Here is a 16,411-nt window from a genome sequence, read left to right on the forward strand (position 1 = left end):
CTTTTATTCCTAAGGGATGAGAGTCCAATGAAAGCAAACTTTCTTCAAAACATGGTAGAAGACAGAACAGAATCTGCATTATCATATTATGAATTCCTCTTGCATATACAGCAGCAAGTCAATAAATGAACAAATGAAGATATTTGACTTGGTTATTTCTAAGGAAAGTCACAATAATGCAGAACACCTGAGAATGTATAATACCTTCCTTTTCTATTAGGTTTGTGGACTGACATGTTGATTATATGTTCTCACTGTGATTTCAACAAACTGTCGCAAATAAAGGACCACAGCAGAGACTCAAACATGCAACTCTGAAATACTGTATTTTTCAAATCAAAATATATCTACATATGATCGGATACCTTTTTTCCTTTGCTGCCAATTATGATTGAGTTGTTATGGATTGAAATAAGATGAGACAATATTGCAGAGGCAAAGTACATTTTGTAAAATAAAGACTTCCGTGTTCCAAATGTATATTTCTCATTTTTTTTCTGAATTTTTGGCTGCTACATTTAAAACCTCACAAGACAAATGTTGCAGGGAAGTTAAAAATCCATTAATGATGATCTTTCTAAAATCAAAAAATTTCAGAAGTAAATAGTATATAGAAAAACTAGAATCCATCCCCCGTACCTTTTTTTTTCCTTATTTAAGGAAGAAAAAGCATCATCATGTTAACCAAAACTAGAGTAAACTAACTCTAGTCTAGTTTAAGAAGAATATGAAATAATACAGTCAAGCTTTAAAATCTGTCAGTATTCTCTATACTTGAAGAACAAAGTCACCTTGATTTGAAGTGAAAACTGTAATTAAGTTGTTTTCTGATTTGACTGCAAAAGACTTGGACATGCTATCTTATTCTGCAGTGAAAAGAATCTGAGCTGTCTTCATTAAATATGTTGGGACTAGCAATGATAACAGGGAGATGAGAAACTAGTTATCTTGATCCTTTAAGTGGGTTTTGTTTGGTACATTTCTGCTCTGTGATATGTAATAAAAGTGTTATATTAGTGAATTGAGGATGAATGAAAGAAATTTAAAGTTTTCTTAAATGCTGTCTCAAATGCATCAGTAACATTTTTCTAAGGACTTTAAATAGAAAGCCACTCATAAGAGGTTTATTCTTGGATATTAAAACTTATTAAAGCATGAATGCTGCTGTTTGATTTGATGGATATTAAGATTACATAAATGCAGTATATTGAAGTTATGAAAGAAACTTGATTTCTGAACATGCTCAAGAGACTGCTTTTTTGATTCAGCCAGAGAAATATAGTCAAAACCATTAAGTGACTTTTGTTTACAAATAGGTAAATTATACATCTGTATATTTAAAGTGCTGTGATAGAGTATCTTTAATAAGAGTTTGGCCCAGTATTCACAGATTCATAATGTCTTGTATGAACTTCTTAAAGTTAAAGATGTTCATGTGTAATACTTGATGAAAAGATTATTGTTTGTTTTAATGGGTTAGAAAAATGTGTTTACAATCTTGGTCTCATATGATCACCAATGAAATAATAACTTTCAGGTTTACATCAATATGAGCTGACTGTAACTGAGTTGTTTTGGGATAGGGAAGAAGCAGGTCCCACTAGAATATATACTACTGTCTGTCATCTGGATCAGAATAATTGTGCTTTATAAAGATATCATCTCCCTTAAGCAGTGTTAAGGTTTATTTTCAGTATGCAAATGGTACATTGAACTAGAATTATTCTTGAAAGCTGCTTCATTTATTAGGAAGCTATTTTCAAAGAGTAGCAAATCAAAATAAATTTGTATTTTCCTTTCTTTTAAAGAAACAGTCATTATTATGCACTGATGTTTCTTAAAATAATTAAAATTCTCTTCTTAATGTGAATTTTAAATGTTGATATTTGTAGGTCCGTTCTTAATAGTACTAAAGAATCTTCCAGAGGGAAAAGTGTGCTTCTTGGGACAATACTCTTCCTTGTGCCTCACTTCGTCCCTGAGTGGGTATGACTCTTGTTATTAAACATGCTTTGTTAGTAGATTTCACAAATTTACTTTCAAAAATTCACTTTAAAAAATTATTTTAGATATTGTGTAACATGTGCAATCCAGAATAATTTTATAATAGCCAGGTCATAAAAAATATAACTTTAGTTAGGATTCACAATATTTGTTCTCTGGATAATGAGGGAATGAATGAACCTTTTGGAGATATTGATATTAAGCAATTATTTTTTGCAATATTGAGTGTGTTTTTTAGTTTGATTTTTTTTTTTTTGCAATAGGGCACTCACTACCTGCTATCTCATCTTGTGTTACTTTTTTATGTAAAGCAACTAATATTTACACTATGCCATATTTTTTTTATTGTAGTTGTAAATTATGAAAGATCTTTGAATTTTCTACAGATCTACAACTACTAAAGTAACAGATAAGGGCAATCTTGGTATTTAAATCTGAGCATGGCAGTTCTACCATAAAAAGTACTCTATTTTTCTAATTTCTAGGATTTTTAAAATAACATTTCTGTAAGTCTGACATATTAATATTCACTCAAGCTGTACCATTTATTTTAGTTTGCATATATTTCACTGTTTTAATTTATGTCTATGTTTTAATTAGAATAAAAGATTTATTTCTTCTAATCAAAATGCATAACAGCTATTATCTAGGGGACCACCAAATGTGATTTCAAGATTTTGTTAACTATTACAAATATAATCCTTATATAGAAATTTTAATTTTGTAAAGTAGTGTATAATATTGTAACATGAAATTCTTGTTCTCAAATTCAAATATGTATTGATCTTCAATGTGCTGTGTTAAATCTTGCTTCTCTGAAATGTTAGAGACAAGATTTGTCTTCCTTTTTACAGTTTGTAGTTTTCACTGTTTTATTCCTGTAAAAAAAAAAGTCATTTGTAACCCATGCAAATAATCATTTGAACTATGCTAATTTATCAATTTGGCTATTCAATAAAATTAATTGAAAGAGCTTACATATAGTGACTAGTTATTTAAAGTGATATGAATAACTTGCCAATCAGTGAGTAGTGCTATGTTGTGTATCCAAATAATTAGTGGAGAACTATTGCTGAAGGTGCTTTATAGTTAAATCTAAGTCAGTTTCTGGGAGGTTATAAACTGAATTCTTGATGCTCACTCCTCAAGGATAGCTAGGTTTAAAATTCTAGATTGAGTTTTTTTATCCCAAATATGTTTACAATACTACTCCATTATCTTCTGGACCCTTTTACTGTTGATAAGATGCCTACTGTCCCTCTAATTGTTTTTTTGAAGATTATCTGTTAGCTTTTAAGATTTTTCTTTTATCCTTAATGTTCTATAGTTTTACTACTATGAGTTTATTGTTCATCGTGCATGTTTTTCAGAGCACACTTTAATCCAAATATCCTTTTCTATCTTCAATTCTGGAAAATTCTCAGCTACTTTATATATTTTTAAAATTTTTATTTTATTTTTATTTTTATTTTTTTTGGCTTAACGACAGAAATTTATTTTCTCCAAGTTCTGCGAGAGCCCACTTCGTGGATTATGGACCTCTGTCTCCTCCTAAGTCCTACGTGGGCTTTCCTTGGTGCAGGCATGTGGTGAGAGAGTAATCTCTCTCTTCCTGTAAAGGCCACCAATCATATCAGATTAGGATCCCACTCTTATGACCCATCTAGCCTTAATTATCTCCTGAAAGCCCTATCTCCAGGGGTTAGAACTTCAGCGTATGAATTTGGGGACACAATTCATTCTAAAGCAATATAGAAGTTTTTTTTGTTTCTTCTAAATTTAATTTCTCCCTTTTGTGTTGTTTACTATATTAAATTTTATTTTTAAGTTGAGGTATAAATGACATATAAAGCAATTTTCTTTAAAAATATTTGCTTCTCTGTCATTTCCTCTATTCTTTTTTCACTCTTGCAATTTCTGTTAGATGTATGTTTTCACTAATTCCTCTTGTGACTTTTTCCCGATTGAAGTTTAATTTTATCTATTGAATTTTATTCATGCATAACTATTTGTCACTTCCAAGACTGATTTTTTGTATCCATTTTTTATTCATTTCTTCCTGTTTGTTTAATAGTGTATTAAAACTGTTTTATAAAATTATTTCTGGGGCTGGCCCAGTGGCACAGGTGGTTGGAGCGCGGTACTCCTAACTCCGAGGTTGCCAGTTCGATTCCCACATGGGCCAGTGAGCTGTGACCTCTACAGCTAAGATTGTGAACAATAGCTCTCCCTGGAGCTGGGCTGCTGTGAGCAGTCGGAGGTTTGCGTGAGCTGCCCTGGGCTGCTGAGTGAGTGCTGCCGCTGAAGCAGCCGGTGTCGTACACAACTAGACTGAGAAACAACAGCTTGAACTGGAGTGGGGGGAGGCAGAAGAAAGGGGAAAAAAAACTATTTCTGGAATGAATTCCAATTTGTAATTGGACAGAATTTAAATGTTGTATATCTTCATGTTAGTTAGAATTTGGGTTTGTAGGCTCATTTGAGTAGGTGGATTTTTATTTTCATTTCAGCTCATCTCACTCTGTCCATGCTTTCCCTTTCCCTAGCTATGGGTTTTTCAGTTGCATTTCCTAGCTCCTTCCCCAAAACTAGGGCTCATGGGGGGTGTCAGAGCTCCTGTCCTGCAATGATTTTGGGATAGCAACATTCCAGTCACCCACAGGGGGTAGTCTAGTTGTTTGCCCTCTCTTAAGCCTCTCTGCTTATAAAGTTGAAGTTCAAGGCTACGTGGGTCAGTAGCAAATGATTTAAAAATATTTTTGGAGGGAGAACAGACCTCAGGTAGTGAGTTCAGCCTGTTCGTCCCTGTGTCACGTGGAGCATCTTCAGTGCACCTTACCCATAGAATGTGCTATCATTGCCTGCTTCTGGACCTGCAGCCCAATAGGCACCAGACTTCAGGCTCTGCAATATTTTGTGTCTCCAGTACTTTGATCTGCTGAGATGTTTCTCTTCTTTTTGAGTCCAGCCATTTACTTTTATCCTTTATATTTTTAACTGTTATTGTTATTGCTGTGTAGAGAAGAAAGGGGTCCAAGCATGAACTTACTGCCTACCTTTAATCCCAGAAAATGAACTCTAGGTTTATACTTCTGACTCAATCTGTTCAGCTCTGTATCTAGTTTGTCAATAAAGTATTAATATTATCCTACCTAAATAATGCTAGGATCAAATAAAAATTATACATAAAACTCAATGAAAATGCCAAGTTTTGACACGTCCTCTGAAAGGAAATTTTCTGCAGCTATTCAGGTAAGTTTAATCTACTGCTCTCAGTGCTAGGTTTGGGGCAAAGTGGAAAATTAAAAAAAAAAAAGAAGAAAAAGGATGCGCTTGCCCTTGTAAACACTATAGTGAAAGAGATAGAAATTAATTCAAGAGTTGTTAAACGTGCACATAATTTATAAAAGAATCACATACACCACAGAAGTACAAGGAAGGTTAATTACACTGCAGGAACCCCACAGGAAAATGGTTTCCCAGAAATAAGCATGTAATATGAAATCTTGACAATTCTTAACCTGACTAAATGAGCCAATTAAATCAACACATCTATCTGAAGAACCAAAATTTTCATTTGGCTTCTATAGATTTCAAGTGAAAAAAATCTTTTCTCCTGGAACTATTATTTGGCCTTGACTCATCAGAATTGTACCTCATCAAGTTCTGCACATTTACTACTATTTCACAATTATTTGAATTGTAGAATTTTTTTTTACAGTGATGAATTCCACAGTTTCTTTATTTTGGGTGGGGTAGTTTGAGTATGGTGTAGTGGAAAGAGGAAGGGTCTTAAAACCGAAGGATCTTAATTCAAATTTAATTTTCACCATTTTATTCTTTGTGGTCTGGGCAAGTTCTGAATTGTAGAATTTTTTAAAGACTTAGTCTGAGCCTAGGAGATGTAGATATCTGTACAGATATACAGGGGAAATTCTTCTAATGCTTTAAGATTATTAGCGAGGGCATGTCCCTGAGATTTAACTCATCCAATCAAGGGGTAAAGTTCAGTGTTTTTACTTGAGCTCCTTATGTGTTGAATCCAAAAGATAAGTTGTTTGTTTGCTTTTTGTACACTTTTTTCTCAAACTCCTTTTCTGTCTGGGACAGGGTTAGATGACTGTCAGTTAAATACAATATTTTATTACTTTCTAAGAGGGGCTTCACCTGCTTCCGGATTTTGAGTGTGATTGTGCAGCTGGCTTCATTGCAGGGGGCGCACGAGGCTGCTTCAACCTTTGTAGCCTGTCAGCGAGGGTTGACGGAGGATACAATTCCTCTTTCATTTACTCATCCACTTAGTCATTATTGAGCTCCAGGGCTTCATTTATAGGATCGAGGAACTTTGTTTTCATGGGTCCTTTCCTCCACAAAAGTATATTTAAATTATATATTATGGCTGTGTTGGTATAAGGACGACTGTAATCCAGGCTGGATCCATTATTATTTATTCTTATATTTTGTTCTTATTTTTAAAGAACTTAAAAACATTTTCTTGGGCTCCTAAGACCGTCGTGGGTCCTCAACACTGCCTAACGGATAAGTCGGCCCTGCTTAGCGCTCTCACTGCTCTGGGCGTTGCATCCTTGAACAAACCACAGTGCTTGTCTTCACGGAGCTTACATTCTAGTGAGAAACAGACAATAAACAAAAGTACATTTAGCTTGCGAGGCGGTTTTAAGTGTTAAGGAGAAAAGGAAAGCGGATAAAGAGAATAGGTACTAGACTTACTGGGGTGATCACTTCATAATTTATATTAATGTCTAATAACTATGTTGTACACCTGAAACGAATATAATGTACGTCAACTGTTATTCAAACATTTAAAAAATTACTTAAAAAAGAGAATAGGTAGTGTTGAGACGGGGTGGCAATTTAAATACAATGGACTGGGATGGTGTCCCTGGGAAAGTCTTGAACAAAGACGTAAAGAAAGCCTGGAAGAACCACGCACATTTGGGAGAAGAGAGGTAGAGGATGAGGAATCAGTATCAAGAACAAATCCAAACGTCACGCTCCTTAAAGCGTCGCTCCCGGAGTTACGTACACCAGAGGCCTATAAGCGAGGCCGCAGAAGGTCAGTGGAAGACGTGACTGCCGTTGCAACCTCCATTTTGCTTCCTGGCAACATTCTAAGATGAGAGTACTCCTCACTCCCCTTCCTTTCCCTCTGGTCAGGCTAGATGTCAATTTTCTTCACCTCCGAGTGGACAGAAGAGCGGCCTGGTGGCGGGGGAGAGGAGCGGCAAAGGCCAGCCCAGATGGGAGCAACTGGGGCCTCCCGCTCTGCCCTCATTTAAGATGGCGGCTCAATCCTCCGCTTGGTCCCGTCAGGCGGTGCGCGTGCTTAGCCCGCAGTCTCCAGCCTCGCGCTCTTGGGGGCGGGTCTACGGTGGGGAGGGGTACGCGTGCCCTGCGGTCGGACCTGAAGTCATCCGCTCTGTTGCTGCAGCCACCTGTACTATCATCGCCACTCCTCGATTGTGGAAGGGAAGATGGAGCCGGTGACCGTCGCTACTGACAGCGGGGACCGGCCTGCGGCCCCGGTGGGCTCAGGCCTGTCGGCTTCCCAGCGTCGGGCCGAGCTGCGGCGGAGAAAGCTGCTCATGAACTCTGAACAGCGCATCAACCGAATCATGGGCTTTCACAGGCCCGGGAGCAGCGCTGGTGAGAACCTGTTTCCCCTCAGTGTCCCGCACACCCCTTTCAGTCTTCAGGATCATTCTTTCTTTCCCTCCACCCCACTGATCTTTTCGACAAAGCCCTGCTCCCTGATCCTCCGCCCCACTCTGGCCCCGATCCCTAGGTGATGTTCCAAGTTCTCACTTAACCCCCGGGCGTTTCTCGTTGCTCTCCTCAGTTTTCCGGAGGCTTCGCCCAGAGGTTGTCCTACCTCCGCCGCGGGCTGCGATGCCCTCGCTCCAGAGCCCCCCTGCCTTGGCGCCTTCTGCCCAGTTTACTGAGACGACCGTTTCATCCTTCCCCACCACTTCGCCTCTCTTAAAGGGCGCACGTTTTATCCCCAGGCGGGCTGTTCTCCCCATTGTGCCTCTCAGGAAGATTGTTTTCCTTTCTGTTCCAAGTGCTTTCCCTTCTCGTGCCTTTTCTAATGTCTGTCTTCTCTTACTTTTTGCTATAACTCTTTCGGCCTGCATGTCTTTACTCAACTGCCCCCTAGTCCTTCCTACGTGGACCAGGGACTCTTACAGTCATGTCCTAGTGACTGTTCAGTGCCCTCAGCAATGTCATCTTCAGGCCTTCTGAAACACGCAAAAAAAATTGGAGCGACCATTCTTTATAGACCCAACAAGTGGGAAGGTCGTCTCTCCTAGTGTTCAGAGATTGATGTGATTGATGTCAGGAACTGCATTTAACCCTAACGGGAGTTCCTCATTTCTCCCCAGTGACATGTAGAGTGAGTTTCTTTAAATTTTTTTTTATGTGAATATTTTTTGAACACGTAGTATGTGCTAATGTTCTGTAAGTTTCTTTTGAGTGTTGCCTTTAGTAATCATTGTTGCAAGCCTGTAATCATTGGTTGCAAGCTCCTTAGATCTTTGTGACTTATGTTCCATGGGGCTTTAGATATATGGTTCTGAACTTAAAGACAGTTCACAGATTTGCAACTGAAAACTACTAAAATAGGTAAGAGAACTATTGAAATTCTCTTAGAACCATAGTTAGAAGATGCATTTCTTCCTTCAGTGATTAATAGAATATGTATTCTTTCCCAAAGAAAGAATTTGCTATCTTTTTTGAGGTGCATTCCATATTTTGGTTTTTTTTTTTGCTTTGAAAATTTTATGGCATTAAGGTTTTGTTTTGTTTTAATGCAGGACAGCATCCTAAAACTACGTAAGTCCCTACTAATGGCTCCCTGACTACAGTAGAAGGATTACGTAAACAGTAGCTGTAGGATATGCCACACCCTATGCTGACAGGACTCTGGATTCAGAAATATTAAAATATAGATGTTAAATATTAAAATACAGATGTTGAAAAGCTTTAATAATGTTCTGTTTTTAACCAAATAAGCTACAGCAGGCAATACAACCAGACTGTGGGGATGGATGTATTATCCATAAAAACTTGGGCTTTATAGCATGTTCAACCATGTCTAACTCTCTTTCCCAATTTGTCTAGTAGTCTTATCTTCTACCCCTAAAGTTTGGATTATATATTCTGTAGGAATACTCTTTTTGGGTGATGTATTTTTAGGGTGTAGAGGAAGGAACTAGTTTATGTTTTATGTAGAATCAGTATTAATTTAGATTCAAAGTTCTAGCTCAGTGGCATATTTTTTAATATTAATATGAAAGGTGTTTGCCAGTATGTAATACATAAGGCTTCTGAATTTCTTTTCTCAGAAGAAGAAAGTCAAACAAAATCAAAGCAGCAGGACAGTGATAAACTGAACTCCCTCACCATTCCTTCAGTTTCAAAGCGAGTGGTGCTGGGTGATTCGGTCAGTACAGGAACAGCTGACCAGCAGAGTGGTATGGCCGAGGTAAAGGGGACTGAGCTGGGAGACAAATTGGACTCTTTCATTAAACCACCTGAGTGCAGTAATGATGTAAGCCTTGAGCTCCGGCAGCGGAACAGAGGGGACCTGCCAGCAGACACTGTCCAGAGAGGTTCTCGCCATGGCCTAGAACAGTACCTTTCCAGATTTGAAGAAGCAATGAAGCTAAGGAAACAGCTGATTAGTGAAAAACCCAATCAAGAGGATGGAAATACAACAGAAGAATTTGATTCTTTCCGAATATTCAGATTGGTGGGATGTGCTCTTCTTGCCTTTGGAGTCAGAGCTTTTGTTTGCAAATACTTGGTAAGAAACATAATGAAAAATGCAAATTGGTTATAATAATGAGTGTTTTTAATCCATAGACTTCATTGCCAATATTAGTATTTACCAGATTCACCGGGCTATTTTGAGATGTATTATAAACTGCTATTCACCTTAGTTATAGAATGAGGTATTCTGATTAAATACAGAGCCTAATAATAATTGTTAAACTCTTTCTACATGTCGGTCCCATTCTAAGTGTTTTACATATATTGATTAATTTAACCTCATCCTTATGAACTAGGTATCATTTTAATCTGTGTTTTATAGATGAGGCAATGAAGACTCAGAGAGGTTAAATCATATGCCCAAGGTCACACAGCTACAAAGTGATAGCTGGGATTAAACCCAGGCAGTTTGATTCCAAAACCAAAGGGTAAAGTACCTACATATATGTTAATTACCACTTTTCAAATATTTTTAAACATTAAAATGCAGTTTCTATGGTTTTGAACATGATATAATATTTTTATGGTTGAGAAGGCATTTCACCATTTTATAATGTATTATCATAAAAATGTAGTCTATTTTTACTGTACCTTCACATGCCAATGGCTATTAATTGAAAGTTGGGATTTACTGGTTTTATTTTACAGTATGTAGAGGAATGAAGAAAAGCAAGTGTCTTGCTTTTTGAGATATTTCCATTTTCTCAAAATAATTTTAAGAATGTTGAGTGCTAGGCACATAAGTAAATTTCTAGATAAGTAAAGTTTATATTGTTACGCAAAAAAAGTTTTTAAACTATTTTGTGCAAATCTTTTCTTAAAGAGAATCTGTTGAACAAATTTGATTTTTTTCCCCCTGATGATAATTTGTCGTCATAGCTTTCAAAATTCAGTGTGACGTGTATCTACTCTGTGCTTTCATAAAGTCCTATTTTTGTGCCTCATATTTGTGTGAGGGTATTTTGGCTTTCTGGTTTTCTCTGTTCTTTGACTTTAAACTTACTTCTCATTGCTCTCACTACGTTTCCATCTAGTAATGTTTGCTCCTTCACTCCATAATATTTTTAATTTTAGAAATAAATATAAATTATTATTTTGATCTTTTCCATTTTATTATGTGAGAAGCCAGAAAACCAAGCTGTTTTATGACAAGAGTAGCTTGTCATTTGAGGGCCAAAGATGTAGTTTTATAAGTTAATTTCTTGTTCCAAAGTCTGAGGAATGTATGGCATCTATTGTGAATACTGGGCTTTTTATGTGTGCTTTGAAATTGCCAGTTAATTACCTCTAGATAAGAGAGATGTTACTGTATGATGTATCACACATCTATCACCATTGAATACTTTGTCATTTATAGATAAGTTTTTAGGAGACAAGATATTTTTGGGGACATTAAAGAATGTGACTTGACTTGAGAAACATGATTTATGATAAGGAATCAAATCCCTTTATTTTCTCCACCCTTCTGCAGAAACAAGTCTCCTTTCAGCCATTAAATTAAATATTTTATTACAGTATTTTTGCTTGGAATTTATAGCTGCTATTAGTTTGATTTATTGGATTTGAATATTTTGTTGGAAATATGTAATTGTATCTTCTATCTTCACAGTCCATATTTGCTCCATTTCTTACTTTACAACTTGCATACATGGGACTGTACAAGTATTTTCCCAAGGTAAATGAAATTTTTTTCTAAATTATGGTGATATAGATTCATTAATGACTAGATAATCTTAAGAACTTTTAAAAAATTGGTCATACTTACAGTCTGAATTAGTGCTACTCAAAGTGTGATTGGCCACCAGTGCTGATCTTCAAACTATTTGTTCTGTTTGTAATAAGTTCAGAAAGTGAGTAATTAGAAACTTTCATAGCAATTTGACATTGCCATAATGTTTTCATCATATTTTACAAAAATGTTGGTCCACCATGGATTAAGGGAAAAACTTCAAGACAGTTTGAATAGTACTTGTATAAAAGTGTTCAATTTAATTACTTAGTAAAAATTCAGTAACACATTTTGTTTATGCTAAAGGAAATTAATTTAAAAGTGGGTTCAATGATCTTACTGTGCTCCTTAGTGGAAACTTAATAAAAATGCGCTTTATCTTTAATGCTGAGGACCTGATATTTACAAGAAATATGTGGCCAAATTGCAGAACAGAATCATGAGGAATATCAATGTTTACCTGGCCTGGTTGACTACAGATATATACACAGTTTTATGGGACTTGGCTTTGCTGACATAGAAAATAACCTTACTTGTGTAATTGAGTTTTGTGTGAGTTTTTGCTGAGAAAAAGCTACTTGGCTATTTGCTTAGTGATTTGTAATGCACTGATAGACCTCATGTGTGTTTTTAATGTATTTGAAACATATTTTGGGGAGGTCAAATACACACTGTAAAAGTAAAAAAAGAAATGTTATTTTTAATTAAATAATTTTTTTCTGACGCAGATGTATACTTATTGACCCACTCCCAAAAGTGTAATTTTAATAAAAACATTTGTTCAGAAATTTGCCCTTGAAACATTGATTATAGTTTTGCAGTAGCAAGTTTGGAAACAACCTAAATGTCTACTAAAAAATGGCTAGTTAAAAAAGTTATGGTAGATCCATTTTAATAAAAACAAAATGATGAAGCTGTCCATGTACTGCTAATGGTAAGCTTGCCTAGAAATATTAAGAGAAAAATATCAAAATACAGAATAGGATCTATATAGTATACTCCCTTTTTTTGTAAAAAGGAGGAAAATAACATTTGATTTTGCTTATCTATGTGTAAAGAAACTCTGGAAGAGTAATACATGAAACTATTAACTGGTTGTTTGTGCTAGGAGTGTATATGGGTTACGAGGTGAATGGGAGACAGAGAAAGAAGGGAGACTGCTGTATACTTTTCTCTCAAAACATTTTGTTTCAACAGTTTTTATTTTTTTTACTTTATTATTTTTTTATTTTTGATTGAGGGTGCAGCTCACAGTGGCCCATGCAGGGATCGAACTGACAACCTTTTTGTTATCAGCACCACGCTCTAAACCAACTGAGCTAACCAGCCGCCCTCAACAGGTTTTAAACAAGCAGAAAAGTTGAAGGAATTGTGCAGTGAATACCCATTTATACTTACCGCCTAGATTCTATAATTGACATTTCACTGTATTTATCATGTATCCAATTTTCTATGCGTTTTCAATACATCTTTTCCTTGATGCATTTCAAAGTATGCATGTTGTAGAGGTAGATGTCAATACTATATCCCTACACATTTCAGCTTACATATCATTAACTACAATGCAATGTTTGTTTATGGTTCTTTTTCTCTTCTTTATGGTAAAATTTTCATGTAGTGAATTGCTCAAGTCTTTAGTATACCATTTAATGAGTTTTGACAACCTGACAAACCCAAATCCTTTTAAGGTTTAGAACATTACTGTCAGGGAAGTTGCATCACGCCCCTTTCCAGACAGCCCAGCCTCTACACTCTGAAGGTCAGATTTTTTTTTTCCTACCGTAGATTAGTTTTTCCTGTTTTAGTACTGCATGTAAATGGAATCATTCCTATACATACATTTTCGTACAAGGCTTCTTTTATTCTGAGTAGTATTTTGATAATCATCCATGGTGTTGAGTGTGTTAGTAATTTATTCCCCTCTCCTTTTTTTTTTTTTTTTTTTTTAAGATTTTTTTATTGGGGAAGGGGAACAGGACTTTTTGGGGGGGGGGAACAGTGTGTACTTCCAGGACTTTTTTCCAAGTCAAGTTGTTGTCCTTTCAGTCTTAGTTGTGGAGGGTGCCGTTCAGCTTCAAGTTGTTGTCCTTTTCAGTCTTAGTTGTGGAGGGCGCAGCTCAGCTCCAGGTCCAGTTGCCGTTGCTAGTTGCAGGGGGCACAGCCCACCATCCCTTGCGGGAGTTACCGGCAACCTTGTGGTTGAGTGGAAGCACTCCAACCAACTGAGCCATCCGGGAGGCAGCTCAGCTCAAAGTGCCGTGTTCAATCTTAGTTGCAGGGGGCAGAGCCCACCATCCCTTGCGGGAGTCGAACTGGCAACCTTGTGGTTGAGAGGACGCACTCCAACCAACTGAGCCATCCGGGGTCTCAGCGGCAGCTCAGCTCAAGGTGCCATGTTCAATCTTAGTTGCAGGGGGCAGAGCCCACCTTTCCTTGCGGGACTCGAGGAATTGAACCGGCAACCTTGTGGTTGAGAGCCCACTGGCCCATGTGGGAATCGAACCGGCAGCCTTCGGAGTTAGGAGCATGGAGCTCTAACTGCCTGAGCCACCGGGCCGGCCCCCTTTTTTTTTTTTGTGGAGTAATTGTGTGAATATATCCATTTATTTACCTAATCTGTTGATAGACATCTTGGTTGTTTTCAATTTTTGGTTATTATGACTAAAGCAGTTCATAACTTTCTTGTATGAATTTTTTTGTGGACATAGGCTTTGATTTTTCTTGGGTAACTATAGATTTTTATGTTTAAGAAATTTTTGAACCATGTGACTCGATTTGGTGACACCGAATAAGTAAACTAAATAAAAATTCAGCTTTGAATCTCTTAAAAAATAATACTAGAGAATTATGTTAGGAAATAAATGTTAAATGATATCCTATTGCATGTGTAATCAAGTGTGAATTGCTTGGCATGGCAGTTAGGGTTCTACAGAATGTTCCTATGATTCTGTTACAAATTACACACTTTCCTCTAGTACACCTATCACTCATTTTTCTGACGTTGTTGTCATGAGCCTTAACTTACAATAAGATTTCTCCTCGTACTTTTGCCCATCTAAATCTTGCTCATCCTTGAAGGCCTGTTTTTAATTCCACTTCCTCCTAAAATTCTTTCCTGTGCTTTATTTCTACATGAAACCCTGGGGTAATTTCTGTCTCCTTTGAACCACTTTGTTGCATATTATCCATGTCATTCGTGTAGCAGTTGTTTATATTCTGTCTAGTAGTGTTTTTCCTGGTTTTTTTCCCCTATGCTGTTGAATATATATTGTTTTATGTCTTGCCTCTAAGATAAGACTTTTAAAAAAAATTTTGATAGCAAAAATGGTGTCTTTTTCCCCTACTGCTTAGCAGTTTGCTGTTTTACATATATACTCAGTGAATGTTTGTTGCTGTTATTCATTGATGTTTTGAAACATCATTAACGGTTTTGAAATCAGGCAAAAATGGCAGCACTGATAATGTTTTTTTAGAGCTTACGTAGTCTTTGGAAAGCTGTAAAATTTATTTGTTCTTCTCTGTACAGGGTGAAAAGAAGATAAAGACAACAGTACTAACAGCTGCACTTCTGTTATCTGGAATTCCTGCTGAAGTGATAAATCGATCAATGGATACCTACAGCAAAATGGGCGAAGTTTTCACAGATCTCTGTGTCTACTTTTTCACTTTTATCTTTTGTCACGAACTGCTTGATTATTGGGGCTCTGAAGTACCATGAAGCCTGCAGAACTCAGAAGGAGAAGCTTACAAAAAAACAATTTCTGTATTACAGTATCTCTAAAGGAGGAAAATCAGTTTACACCTTTTTGTAATTCTTTTACTTTATAGGGGTTGTAAAACTACTGATTAGGAATGGAATCGCAGGTTCCCTGATTTAAAAGGGTTGAGTTTATATTAATACTGATGGGAAGAATAGAGTACCAATGTCATTAACTGATTGTTTTTGGTTTAATTAGAATCCCTAGTCTATACTTTTCCCTAACTTCTCAGATTTGTAATTCTTCTTTTGGAGGCTGAGCTAGTGCTTTTAGGGGAGCAGATGAACAGATCTCAGCCAGACCCTTATATTTGGGGACTGCATCTTGTATTTGTGTTGTTCTGTCTTAAGAAATGGAGCCATCTTAAAAATAAAATGAAAGAAACTAAATTGTGTAATGTTAAGTGTCTGCATTTGTTAACTTAAACAAGGGCTGAATAAGGTAGCCAATTTTATCATTTCTTGTTGAGTCAGTATCTTAAGTTTTACTCCAGTGCAAATATTTTAGTGGAAGAAATTAGAAGGTATTTATGAAATCTTTAGTTTTTTTATTAGTTTCAGGTGTACAAAAGAACATAATGATTAGACATTTATACCTCTTACAAAGTGATATCCCCCCTCCAGTCTATTATCCTTCTGACATCGTATATAGCTGATACTGTACCATTGACTATATTCCCTATGCTGTACTTTACCTCCTGTGACTATACATATATATGGCTGACATTCAATATTATTCTACATCAGCTTGAAATCTTAATTTTTATTTATGAAAAATTTTATTACCAATCTTAGAGTTGGAAATTTCCACTTTTGAGTTTTCAGTTTTTAGAAGTATTTTTTTAAAAAACAAACTAGACTAGAATGATTAGATATAAAAATGGGATTTGAAGAACTGACTGAGGTATGCAACCCAATAACATAAATATCCTTTTAATTAACTTGGTAACACTCATATTTTGAAGGTTTATCTTAAGAGAGTATAAAACATAAGTATCACATCTCTTGGTACTACATTTCCTTAACAGATTTTTGTATGGTCTATTTGATTAATCCTTGTATTAAAAACATATCCTTTTTTTATTACTCACAAAGTCTATTTTAAATCAGAATAATGGAGAATAATA

The 16,411-nt window shown here is 36.2% G+C and overlaps 2 protein-coding genes across 3 annotated transcripts in view; both read left to right on the forward strand.

Moving 5' to 3' along the window:
• SEC24A (SEC24 homolog A, COPII coat complex component) overlaps positions 1–2,981 on the forward strand; it is a 52,593-nt gene extending 49,612 nt beyond the window's left edge. Inside the window, exon 23 of the mRNA XM_033096067.1 lies at positions 15–2,981. Within this exon, the coding sequence (XP_032951958.1) occupies positions 15–129 (115 nt within the window). The 3' untranslated portion in view covers positions 130–2,981. The remainder of the gene's footprint in view (positions 1–14) is intronic.
• A 4,364-nt stretch (positions 2,982–7,345) lies between these two features.
• Positions 7,346–15,671, forward strand: CAMLG (calcium modulating ligand). Of its 2 annotated transcripts, XM_033096992.1 has the most exons (4): positions 7,353–7,671; positions 9,372–9,832; positions 11,408–11,473; positions 15,054–15,671. In XM_033096992.1, the coding sequence occupies exons 1-4, from the start codon at positions 7,500–7,502 to the stop codon at positions 15,243–15,245; spliced, it is 891 nt and encodes a 296-aa protein (XP_032952883.1). In that variant the 5' UTR covers positions 7,353–7,499; the 3' UTR covers positions 15,246–15,671. The 2 variants fall into 2 exon arrangements, with proteins under 2 accessions (XP_032952884.1, XP_032952883.1); XM_033096993.1 differs by lacking the exon at positions 11,408–11,473 and having other exon boundaries at positions 7,346–7,671; positions 15,054–15,664.
• Positions 15,672–16,411: the final 740 nt, after the last annotated feature.

The sequence above is a fragment of the Rhinolophus ferrumequinum genome, chromosome 24 (assembly GCF_004115265.2).
Source record: "Rhinolophus ferrumequinum isolate MPI-CBG mRhiFer1 chromosome 24, mRhiFer1_v1.p, whole genome shotgun sequence".
Lineage (NCBI taxonomy): Eukaryota > Metazoa > Chordata > Mammalia > Chiroptera > Rhinolophidae > Rhinolophus > Rhinolophus ferrumequinum.